We start from the raw sequence: 12393 nt of genomic DNA on the forward strand, positions 1-12393 counted from the left end.
AGTGTGGACTGCTGACTGCCTCCCCCAAGACCAACCTTGGAGAACTTCAGAGGGAAACATGGAGCTATGGAGAGACCTGGGAGAAAGCCTGCCAGAGAAGGGGGGCTTGGGCTGGAGGGGTATGTTCGTCACCGTGGCCAAGGACAGGGGCTGTTGGCTCGGCTGGGGGAGGGTAGCTGTGGCCTGGTGGGCTGGTGAATGGCTGGGAGCCCATTTCCCAAGAGCCTCCAGAGAAACACATCAGTCGCTGCTTCTGTACAGATGCTTTTATTGGGGACTCTTGGGGTTGGGGGGTGTTGCAGGACGCACAAACTCAGTTGGCAGCCAGGATCTCCTGAACCCAGGGTATGAGCTCCGTGACGCGGGCATACACAGCGGGGGTAGAAGTCGAGCAGGTGTTGCTGCCCCAAGACACAATGCCCACCAGAGTCCAGACTCCATTCTTTTGGTAGACCAGGGGGCCGCCAGAGTCACCCTGCCAGGGAAGGAAGGGCTTATTGCCAGGTGTGGAAGGGAGTGCCGGGGCCCTACTGTGCCTTGACCTGGTAGGATCTGGGGGGAAGGGCTGGGGGTACAGAGAAATGAGAAGTGTGGGCACAGAGAGGCTGGCACTGTGTGGCTGTGCACAAGTCACTTGGACCTGGGTTCAGTCTTTCTGCATCTGCTCCTGGAGGGACCTGGGTTGGGGGCTGACCCCTTGGCCTGGTCAATGTCCGTAAAATGGGCTGAACAGCCCAGCTCATGAGACTGGCATATGGATGAAATGTCCAAGGGAGCCCTCACCCACACATGGCCAGAGTGAGCCTCCCTCAGTCTGGGGCACCTGTTACCGTTAGTCCCGGCTTCTGCTGGGGCTGAGGGCAGAAAGGAGTGGGGAGCCCAGGCCTCCAGGGAAGGGACTCTGTGCCGCCCCAGCCCACCAGGGGCTGGGGCAGTGAGGTTGGGCAGGGTGGCGGGAGGAGGCTGTACCTTGCAGGACGAGACGCCGCTGGCCCCTGCACAGACCATCACGTCAGTGATCTTGCTGCCCCAGTACTTCTTGCAGTTGGTGTTGGACAGAAGGGGCAGGGTTGCCTGCTGCAGTTTCTCAGGGATCTTGATGGCTGGAGAGACAGGGGATGGGGTCAGGGCCTGCCACCCTATCCAGTCCACCCTGGTGGAGGAGGACCAGGGCCCTTGGAGACGCCCACTCTCTCTTAATGTGGTTTTCCTTAAAAACGTCCTGTTCCTTTCAATTCCTTTCAGATTCCAGCCACCCAGTAGATGACTTGGCTCAAGCAAAGCTGTTCAACACCAGGAGCTCCTGCCCTGGAAAGGCTGCAGCACACTCACCGTTGTACTTGGTCTTGCCCCAGCCTGTGGTGACACAGAGGGAGCCCGCAGGAAAGTCGTCCTCAGCGTTGGGCAGGCAGACCGCCGACACGGTTTGGGAGAAGCGGGCGGGCGTGGCCAGCTTCAGCAGGGTGATGTCGTTGCGGACGGTGAGCAGGCTGAACTTGGGGTTCTTGAAGACCTGTGGGTGAGGGTCAGAACAACTGGCTGAGGGCCTGGCATGAGTCAGGGGTCTGCGGGTTTCAAGGAAACAAACTTTTCCTGATGGTCCTTTCAAGGGAAACAAACCCACAGGAGCCCTGAATGAAGATTCTGAGACTGGCCCCACCCCCTCGGCTCCTGTTCCTCAAGCCTTCCAGGGTTCTTTCCTTCCTCCTGCACCCCCAGCCTCCCAGCTGAACCCCCGCCCCCCAGCCATCCAGCAGGTCCTGGGTGTACCTGAGCAATCTTAAGGACTTGGATGTCCTCAGCATCTGAACCCTGGTCAAACTCCCCGGCCACGACCTGGTCGGTGGTCCTAGATAGAGCATGTGGGGGTGGGGGTTGAGGGCCAGAGATGCACCCTACTCCCCCAGCGCCAACAAGCTGGAATTAGAGCCTGAGCCCACCCAGGCCTCACCTGACCCCGCAGTGGGCAGCAGTGACCACCCAGTTCTCGCTGATGAGGGAGCCCCCACAGAAGTGGGAGCCGGTGCTGTCCTGGGGAGAGAGGTGGGGAAGGTCAGCCACACCCTCCCTGGGCAGCATGCCCCCAGCCCAGCCAATACCACAGGTGCCCCCTACACATTCTCAGAATCCCTCCTCACCTGCAGGGACACCTGCCAGGGCCAGGAGCCAGGGACAGCGTCCTCCCCATTGACAATCCTGGACAGGCCACTCAGCACAGGTTGGATGGTGGGGACTCCACAGCCTGGGAAGGGGGCAAGAGGAAGGGCTGAGCCCAGGAGCCAGTGGGGCCTCACTTGGAGAATCTGGGTCCCTAGGTCAGCAGCCCACACCACAGGGCCCCACACCACAGGGCCCCACACCACAGGGCCCCACACCACAGGGCCCCACACCACAGGGCCCCACTGCATAGCTCCCACGTCCTCCAGGCTCAAGGACCCCCTAGACGCAGCCCATCGACCCCAGGCATCTTTCCAGGGCTGCAGAGGGCCCAGGGCCCGCCCCTACCTGGGGCCCCTTGTCTGAAGGTGCAGAAAATAGCAGGGAAGCCTGACTGCCCAGCTCAGCTCCTCGGCCTATCCCTTCCTTCCTGTGTGAACTCAGAAGGGTAGCTGCATCTCCCCAATCCTCAGTTTCCTCTGCTGTAAAGTGGGGAACAGAACAATGCCAACTTCACAGGCCAGAGCTCCTCCATTAGATTGAAGCCCCCAAGTACTGGCAAGTCTGGGAAGAATCTGGAACTCTTACACTTGGCTTACACTTGGCTGACGGGTGTGCAAAATGGTGCCATAGTCTATTTCTTTGATAATTCACAATTTAAGGAACAATTAATAAAAAGAAAAAAAAATTTTTTTCTTTTTATTCATTGTATAAAGTTTTAGTTTCTCAATTATTTAATAAAACAGGACTTTAATTCCATACCATAAAAGGCAGTGAGGAAACAAATTGCTTTAATTTTATCAAAACAACGAGAAGAGGACAAAAAGTTCTCGTTGCCGTCGAGCTGATTCCGACTCATAGCAACCCAAAGGACAGAGGAGAACTGCCCCATAGGGTTTCCAAGGAATGCCTGGTGGACTGGAACTGCTGAGCTTTCGGTTAGCAGCTGTAGCCTTTAACCACTATACCACCAGAGTTCCCGAGAAGAGGACAGGTGTACTTAATATATCTGACTTCTTAGCACCTGTACACAGGTTCTTCGATTTGGCAATACCAAGGCAAGTTGAGCAGGTGCAGCCACTATAAGCAACCATGACACATGTAGAGGCATCACATCTTGCTACAGCCTCGTGCCTCCTACTCCTGCCCACGAGGGCACTGTTAACCCCACACGCAAATTTATTTTTTGTAATAGCAAAAATAAATTAGAAATAGTGGTGTAGTAACCTGACAGAGTGACTTACAGTGATTAAAGCCAATGATAAAATATGCTGGGAAAAACCACATTGTAAAACTGACACAGGGTACCATTTACATATATTAAATATCAAAAATTACGTGCATTCCTTATGAATTTATAAATATGTACTAAGTTTAAAAACCCGCATAGAAACATTGTCCAGCAAATTGAGAATAGGGTTAACCTCCAAGGAGGGAGAAGGGGAGCTTCAGCTGAACCTGTTTTATTGTTTAAAAAGAAACAGCTGAGGCAAATCTACCAAAAATACTCGCTCATTTCTGGTGGTGAGTACCTGGGTGTTACAGGATTTTCTGTATTCGCTAGTTCATAGTTAAAGTACCGTGAGCAGCATGCTTAGCAATAACAGCCAGTGTCCGGCACAAGCAGCAGGTACAAGCCTGGGGAGGTCTGCAGTCACCCCTCACCCTGCCCACGGCGCTCACGGCCTGAGCACCTTGGAGCTGCAGACCTGCGGGGCCCAGACTTGTCTTCTCTACTCCCCAGAACAGGGTGTGAGGGCTCCGAGGTCGCAAAAGGACCCCACTCCTTCCTGCAGCTTCAAGTTGCCTTGCCAGGAAGTGACCCAACGGTGCAGAGAAAGGGGGTCCACAGGCTCTCTTGGCCAGGCCCCTCCAGCCCCTGTGATGGGGCCTGGCTTCAGGCCCACCCAGGGCTCCGGCCCCTACTCCCCAGCCTCCTCCCTAGCCAGCGGCACTGACCAAAGGTGGCCCCCATGAGGGCGAAGCAGGAGAGGAGCCAGAGAAAGGCCATGATGCTGCAGTCAGGAGATGTGGAGCTTGCCTGCTGTGCGGCCCCTTTTTCATCCCCTCCAGGCTCCCAGGCCCCGCCCAACCCCTCTGGCCCTGCCCAGCCAGGGGAGCCTGAGAGCCACCCTCCCTGTTATCCAGGGACCTTGGGTGATAAGCAGGTACCAAGTCCTTCTCACAGCCAGGCCTGGCTCTCAGCCTGGGACACCTCAGCCCCTGGGAAACAGGCAGCTGCCCTGGCCCAACAATGCTGTGAACCTTGGCAGCACCAGGCATACCCACGGCACAGGCAAGGCCAGTGGCCAGGGTGAGAGCTCAGCTGACGGAGCCCAGCTCTTTGCAGTCTGCTGGGAGGCAGGGCAGGGACTCCAGTTCCCAGTAGCACAGGGAGGGATCCTGGCTCCTCAATTAAAGCAATCCCACCCCAGGTTCAAAGAATTTAGCTGGTCTTTTCCGGAAGGAGCTTGGAGTTTCATAGTCCTAAGGCCCCCAGTACCATGAACGTCGGCTATAGGTTCTCAGCAAGGAGTGTTTTCAGAGTTCAGTATTCATCTACAGGAAAAGTATGCAAGTGTTTTCTGGAGTGCCCAGGGGGTCCCTCATAGCGCAGCCCAGACAAGCAGGTTCGGGGCTTGCATCTGAGCTGTGTCCACAACCCCATAACTGTTCGGAAATCGCCCAGATGGGGGTTGTTAACAGCTAATGGTTGACAAACCCGTTCACAGACCCACCCACATCTGCTGTGAGCTCAACTGAATTCTCTTTTCTGTGATAGTTTACAATTTAAATGAATTCATTGTATAAAGTTTTATTATAAGATGGAACTTCGATTCCACACCATAAAAGGACACACTAAGGAAACTACTTGTCACGGAACAATGAGAAAAGGATAGGTGTAGGAGATTTGCCAATGACTCACTTGCATAGGTGGGGACCGAGGATTTCCCAGCAATCTGTATAGGCTCCTATGCTTGCTAACTTGCTCTTCTGGGCCAGGTACTGTGTAGGCACTCATGAACACAGCTGACATCATGGGGCTGAGATTCCAGTACAGACAATGAACAAATAATACAATATTGTACAGTATAATCAATATCATGCAATAACTACAATAAGCTGGTATAAGGCATGGGGAGCAATGGGGATGGCCTGCTCTAGATCTGGACAGAGCTGTCAGCGAAAGCCTCTGTGATGAGATAGTTTGAAAAGAAAAACACAGTGGGGGAACTGAGTCTTCATCTAAGGCCTTCAGGGCCACAGTCACTGTGGGAGAAGGGAGTCAGGGTGAGCAAAACAATGGCACCGGTCTTATTAAATTAATACCCTTAATTTGAACTTGATTGGTTTTGAAGTTTTGTCTTTAATTTATAAATAGGTTTTGTTTTAGAGTTGTACGTTCTCAGTGGAGGAGATAATCAAAAACTTTAACTACCGGTTGAGCAGGGGCCTGACCCTTGGGAACAGTGCCTATACCCTGGCTGGGGCAGAGTCCTGGAGACCTGGGACCTTGTTGTGTGGGGAGGTCCAGAATCCCAGAGGAAGGGTGATATAGAGAGCTGGGAGAGTGGCTGTTTACTAACTGGTATGGAAGCTTCTTGATATTTTAACAGCCTCTGTGGCCACCCAGGGGTATCCCACAGGCCTGGTTATGAACATAAGGAATTCATATTTAAGTTTCAGGCCAGGGTAATTTGTTGAAATATCAACATTTGCTGGTTAGGTTTATTTTATTTATTTTTGGTGGTGGTGGTAGTTTTTTTCCTTTATCAACTCTAAACAAACAGCCAAGCCATTTGTATTTTCCTCCTCTCAGGGATTCTTCCTGAGCAAAAGCAGAAGCGGCCTAAAGTCAAGCAGCCTGAAGTCTTTAGGTCTGCTGTGAAAGCTAAACTCATGGCAGACTAGAGTCCAGGGAGCAATGTGGAGAGAGGGGAGGGGAAGCTTCCTGTCTACAAAGAGATGACAGCTGGAGAGGGTAAGGGAAACTGGGTAACATTTGTGTTTATTTGCCAATGTGCTTTTTACTTCGAGTAATTCCTTTTTGCCCCCAGCCCACCCCATATTCAAACTAGACCATGAGGTGAGACTCCTTAGGAGCAGGATGATAATTTTGTTACAAGAGAGTGACAGCCATTGCCACTTCCCACAGCCATCTCCCCTTTTTTGACCACAGGGGGTTCTGATGGAGGATCGCCCCTCCCCAGCCCCCAGGGGAGAACTCTGATGAATCCGAGCCCACAGAGGCAAAGAGAGATGAGGAGAGCCCACTCCTAACCTCTCTGCAGGCTCTAACCTCTCTGTGAGGCTGTGGTGCTTTGGCAGCCATCTTGAGAGTATAGGAAAAGCAAAAGAAAGAGATCCTAACCCAGAACTACAATATTACTGAGCTGCTGAGCAGACACCCCCAATGTCTTACCTCTGAATCTCTGGTGTGTGATAAGAACAAATCCCTGTTGTCTTAAATGCTAGCAGGCAGCCATCTAAGATGCATCAATTGGTCTCAACCCACCTGGAGCAAAGGAGAATGAAGAACACCAAGGACACAAGGTAATTACAAGTGCAGGAGACAGAAAGGGCCACACATACATCAGCCTGAGACCAGAAGAACTAGATGGTGCCCAGCTACAACCGATGACTGCCCCGACAGGGAACACAGCAGAGAACCCCTCAAAGAGCAGGAGAGCAGTGGGATACAGACCTTAAATTCTCATAAAAAGACCAGGCTTAATGGTCTGATTGAGACTAGAAGGACCCCAGAGGTCATGGTCCCCAGACCTTCTGTTAGCCCAAGACAGGAACCATTCCCAAAGCCAACTCTTCAGACAGGGATTGGACTGGACTATAAGATAGAAAATGATACTGGTGAGGAGTGGGCTTCTTGGATCAAGTAGACACGTGAGACTATGTGGGCAGCTCCTGTCTGGAGGGGAGATGAGAAGGCAGAGAGGGACAGAAGCTGGCTGAATGGACACGGAAATTATGGGTGGAGAGGAGTGTGCTGTCTCATTAGGGGGAGAGCAACTAGGTGTATATAGCTAGGTGTATATGAATTTTTGTATGAGACTGACTTGATTTGTAAACTTTCACTTAAAGCATAATAAAAAGTTTAAAAAATCCCTATTGTTTAGCCATATGTCTTGTATTTTATTATAAAAAAAACTTATCTTTTTCTTCAAATATATTGGTGCCAAGTGTTTTATCTTCAGTCTCACTAATTCTGCCTTCCACTTCCTCAGTTTTCCTCTGACTTTCTATTGAGTTGTCTAATTCTGTAATTTTATTGTTAATCTTCTGAATTTGATTACTCGCTCTCTATGGAATTGATTTTGCAGCTTATTAAATTCTTCAACCACTTTATCTGTGTGTTCCTTGGCTTGTTTTGCATCTTGCCTGATTTCATTCCTGATTTCTTGAAGAGTTCTATATATTAATCTTTTGTATTCTGCATCTAGTAATTCCAGGAAGACACCTTCACCTGGAAGATTCCTTGATTCTTTGTTTTGAGAGCCTGTTGAAGCGATCATGGTCTGCTTTATGTGATTTGATATTGACTGTTGTCTCTGAGCCATCTATAAGTTATTTATTAGTTTATTTTACTTTTGCTTACTGTATCCTAGCTTCTTGCTTTGTTTTGTTTTGATATGCCCAAATAGGCTGCTTGACTGAGCTAGCTTGATTATTTTCACCTTTGAAGCTCTAACATCCTCTCACCAGATGGCTAGAGTTATCAGGTATATGAGCTTAGGAGTCCATTCACTTTTCTTGTATAGATTCAGCTCAGGTGTCCAGGTAGTCAGTCATCAAGTGTGTGGTACAGGTTCTGTCCTACAGTCTTAGAGGGGCAGGGGTGATTGGTGTACGTACAGGTTATCTGGTTGCAGCAAGGGGTCACGCTCTGAACAAGGCAAGGGGGCTGACAACCGTTCCCTGAGTGTCTGTGAGGAAAGCCTATCTGTTCCCTAGAGCGCACAGGTGGGTGGGTTCTGCAGATGAACGAGGGGCACCCAGTGTTTTGGGTTGTAAGGACTGGGAGGTACCACTTATCCTCAGACCTGTCGTGAGTGGCTACGTGATGTGGGTGGAGCCACCAGTTCTTAGGCCCCTGATGTGGGTAGGTGAGGACCCTGTTTCATAGGCAAAGTGGTGTCAAACATCAAATACCCACCTCTCCGCCACACAGCTGAAACAGTTGCAGTCTGCGAATGAGGGCCTATTCTCCTGAAATGGGTCCACACAGGTCCATGCAGGGGTGAAAGATAGTCAAAATCTGTAGACCGTTTGTGCCTGGACAGGAGCCACTTCTGTCCTGAGCTCCCCGGCTTAGTGGAGCTGGCAGATTATCTTTTCCCCCAATTGTGAATTTATTCCTTCTCCAAGGGTGGGAGAATGGCAGCAGGGCCTATCTCAGGCCCAGGGAAATCAACAGCCACTGAAGCCAGCTTGGGGCTGGGGGCACAGTAAAATAAACGCAAGTAGTTAAGCTTTTGCTGAGAGTGCCATTCTTCTCTGGTTCCGGAGGTGTGAGTAGGGTGCGTGGCTCACTGTCTCTCCCTAAGGAAACCACATCCAGAATGCTACTGCCAGCCCCACTGTGGATGCTCCAGGGAATGGTGCCTGAGGGTTCCCAGTGATTCAGGTCCAGCAACTCCTCTCCGCTTCTGAACCGTCTCTCCCACCCCCTGCCCCTCAGTCTGATTTCCTAACTTTGCCTTTAATGTTCAGGGCTCCTAGCTTGTCATATATACACTTGTTTTTTCAGATCTTTGTTGTAAGAGGGATCACCAGAAGCATCTGACTACCCTGCCATCTTGGCCCCACCTCAAAAACCATCTTAAATGATAGAAAATACCCATGATAATTGTGCTGACTGTCTTCCATTTGCCCCTTCAGGTCTTCTCTCCTCCCTTCTTCACCTTGCTGGCCTCCAGGAGACTGACCCTCAAGGATGCATTTGGATTCAGCCAATGGGACACACCAGCAGGAGGAGGGTCCTAGGAGAAGAGATAAGTCAGTGTGCTTATTCCCTTGGTTCCCTCTCTAGAGGTTGCTGTGAGTTGGCAGCCCTCTTCTTTCTGGGTTCCATAACCGCCACCCCCTCCTTGTCCTTTCAGTTCTAGGTGTGGCAATATTTCCGCATTGTTGCTAGCCCCTGTGTGCCTAACTGTCCTCTCTTGACTTCCTGGAGCACTGCCCATACCTTTGTAAAAATTCTCTTTAATAAAACTCTCCTCAAATTACCATCTGTGCCATCTGTTTTTAGGTAGGACCATTACAAGTACCATGACTGGTACCAGATCTGGCCTCTGGGCCACTGAAAATGCGATTCTGGAACACCTGGGCAGGGCCACACTAAGCGGACCCATGTTCAATGCCCTGCAGCCTCCCGCCTCATGCCTATAGCTGGGCAGCACCTGGAACCCTGGCACAACCCTCACCCAAGGCCAAACTCCATGAGGTAGCAGGGCAGGGATGTGGATGGGCCCTCCTCCCCTCAGCAAAACTCTTCCCCCAACCCAAGATGTCCAGGAGAGACTCACTCCCAGAGTCCATTCCCCGTGCACATTTAGATCAACTCAACTCCCAATTCACTGTCTCTGAGTAATACGTTCCCTGGCTTGCTCCTCCTGCATTTCCCATTAAACATACTAGATGTTGCATACTTGCAATGAGGGAGCAAGTGCAGAGATAAGGTTCTCTAAGTGATGTTGGCCTGGCTGACTCAACCCACAAGCAAGGTGAAAACTTCTCCCAGGGAGTCTGCATGAACAGTAAATCTACGGGAAGGGGCAGGTCTCCAAACCAGAGGGTGGGAAATTCAAATAGTAGAAAAGTGGAACCCAAGAAAACACTGCTGATTGTCAACTTGAGAGCATAAGCAACTTCTGGTCCTGCAGCTGCCTCGTCCATCCACTTCGACTACTGCCTGCCCTGCTCTGGGCAGCCAGAGCCAAAGGGGATTCCTGCCCGAGAGAGCAGCGCACGGCCCAGGGGTGGAAGAGGGTGGGTGCACTAAGGGAAGGGACCAGCAGGGCAAAGGCACAGGACGCTCATGGCACGTGGGTTTGGAGAATGGTGAACTGATTAAATGCAAGGGGGGCTGTGGAGAAATGAGGTGGGAAAGGTCATCCGAGCCTTGTCTGTGATGGCTTTGATCTTTTTTAAAGGGAGCATTCGAGCATTACTCTTAAAATTTTTAAGACTTAGATAAGGAAGAGATTTTTTAATGATCAATACCTGCAACTAAATAACAAACCTGAGTTAACTAGTTCAGCAAAAAATATATAAATATGTGTGTGTGTGTAAACCCATGTGGCAAAATGTTAACAGGTGGTGAATCTAGGTGAAGTCATCAATGGACTATTTTTGCAAATTTCTTAAAAGTTTTTAAACTTTCAAAAATAAGTTGGGGAAAAAAAGAAAAAAAAATTAAATGTTAATAGAAATGTCTTTTCCTGAGAAAGAGAACTCTGGAGAAAGAGCAATGGTTTGGTTCCTGTAACACTAACTGCTCTAACAAGTAGACTTAAAATTGTAGTGTCCCAGATCAGGCAGTGGAGGCAGGAGGGACGCTGTACTCCACACAGTCATCTAGGGCTCCAGGATGACAGCAGTTCTGCCTATGTCTTCCCTGGGCACCAGACCAGCTGGGCAGGGGAAAAAGCATGGGACATGGGATAGAATCCTTCTGTTTTGCTATTAAAGGAAAACTGACAGCTACCAATAAACATATACCTACTATGATCGGAAACCCTGGTGGTGTAGTGATTAAGAGCTATGGCTGCTAACCAAAAGGTCAGCAGTTTGAATCTACCAGACGCTCCTTGGAAACTCAATGGGGCAGTTCTACTCTGTCCTGTAGGGTCGCTATGAGTTGGAATCAACTTGACGGCAGTGGGTTTGGTTTTGGTTTGGTTACCCTATGCCCCAGGCCTTCCACTCCTTTGAATTTAACTAAAAGAATCTAAAGCTCTGCCATTAGGGGTCCTTCTTCTCAGATGGGGGTTGGGGAAAGGGTGCCACCTTGGGGTCCCATGGGTAGGGCGGGAAAGGCTGTGCTGGGTGCGGGGCTGTGGGGTCCTGTTCCCAGCAGGAGTGAGGGCACCTGGCAGGCAGGGACCTCCCTCCCACAACTCCAGCTGCACTTGTTCCCAAAAGCCTCAGTAACCTGGGGAAAGAGGGAGCATGTGGTGGGCAGGGTAGGGCCAGCTGTTGGCTCCCACAGCCAGACCATGGGTTGGCTCAGGCCAGGCCCAAGGCTGCTGGGGTGTGGTCCCCTCCCCAGCAGCCCCATGCCCTCACCCACTCACCATCTCCTCCCTCAACACATGCCCCAGCAGCTCCACGGCAGAAAAGCACCACAGTGGCAGGGAAGATCAGCCTCACCCCAAAATTTCTCCTTCCCTAGCTCCCCAATTGTTGGAAGAGTCCCATTCCCCATGCTGTTGCCCAGGCCCGAAATCACATCTCCCTCCCCCACTAGTCCACCCAATTCACCTCCTGAGTGATGGCAGGCACCTCCATGGCCTCAGTCTTGCCCCAGGATGCCGACTGCTCAACTCCAGGGGCCCATTTGCACTGGTGCCAAGGTGCAGGGGCACGATTCAGTGTGAACGGGCAGGACTGACTTGCTCCTCTAAGCAACTCTGCATACAGCCCAATGACCACTGAATGTTCAACTAGGCCTTCACTGAGCCTCCTTGGTCATCCCCAAGGCAGGTGGAGCATCCTGGCTCCTGGTCGCACATGCCTTCACCCATGACTCTGTGCCAGGCCACAAGGTACAGCCCTGGTCCCCACACCTGTCCCCTGACCATTCAGCCCAGAAACTTTTGGACAACTAACAGACTGACTAAATTATTGGTCCAAGGTCTCCCAGACCATGAGGGACTAGGCTGGGACTCAAACCCAGGGCTTCTAGCTTCCCTGCCCAGGCCTACCCATGGCCCACAGGACCTCTCAAGAGACAGGACCTCTCAAGAGACAGGGCCTGGAGGTGAAAGCCCAAGTGTCCCAATTCCTTCCCCTTGGCTGTGGGTTGAGGGCCACCTTGTTCAGCTCCGCCCTTACCTTTGGCACTGGCACCAAGCTCAGCCCACCTACAGCTGCTGCAATCCCAAACCCTGATGCCACCTCTGCTCTGGCACATCCTGCCGCCTGGTCACACTCCCAGAAAAAGCATTATCACCCCCAAGGCCTCCAGATAGCAGCCTGGCACCCAGGGTATATTGG

General features: G+C 51.3%; 1 protein-coding gene across 1 annotated transcript; it reads right to left on the reverse strand.

Annotated features, from left to right (window-relative positions):
- Positions 1–256: 256 nt before the first annotated feature.
- Positions 257–4195, reverse strand: LOC126065169 (chymotrypsinogen B2). Its single transcript, XM_049864984.1, has 7 exons — positions 4117–4195; positions 2139–2242; positions 1952–2031; positions 1771–1849; positions 1333–1513; positions 970–1103; positions 257–475 (listed from the first exon to the last, which is right to left on the reverse strand). The coding sequence occupies exons 1-7, from the start codon at positions 4166–4168 to the stop codon at positions 314–316; spliced, it is 792 nt and encodes a 263-aa protein (XP_049720941.1). The 5' UTR covers positions 4169–4195; the 3' UTR covers positions 257–313.
- Between the last annotated feature and the right edge of the window lie 8198 nt (positions 4196–12393).

This window comes from Elephas maximus, chromosome 21 (assembly GCF_024166365.1).
Source record: "Elephas maximus indicus isolate mEleMax1 chromosome 21, mEleMax1 primary haplotype, whole genome shotgun sequence".
Classification (NCBI taxonomy): Eukaryota; Metazoa; Chordata; class Mammalia; order Proboscidea; family Elephantidae; genus Elephas; species Elephas maximus.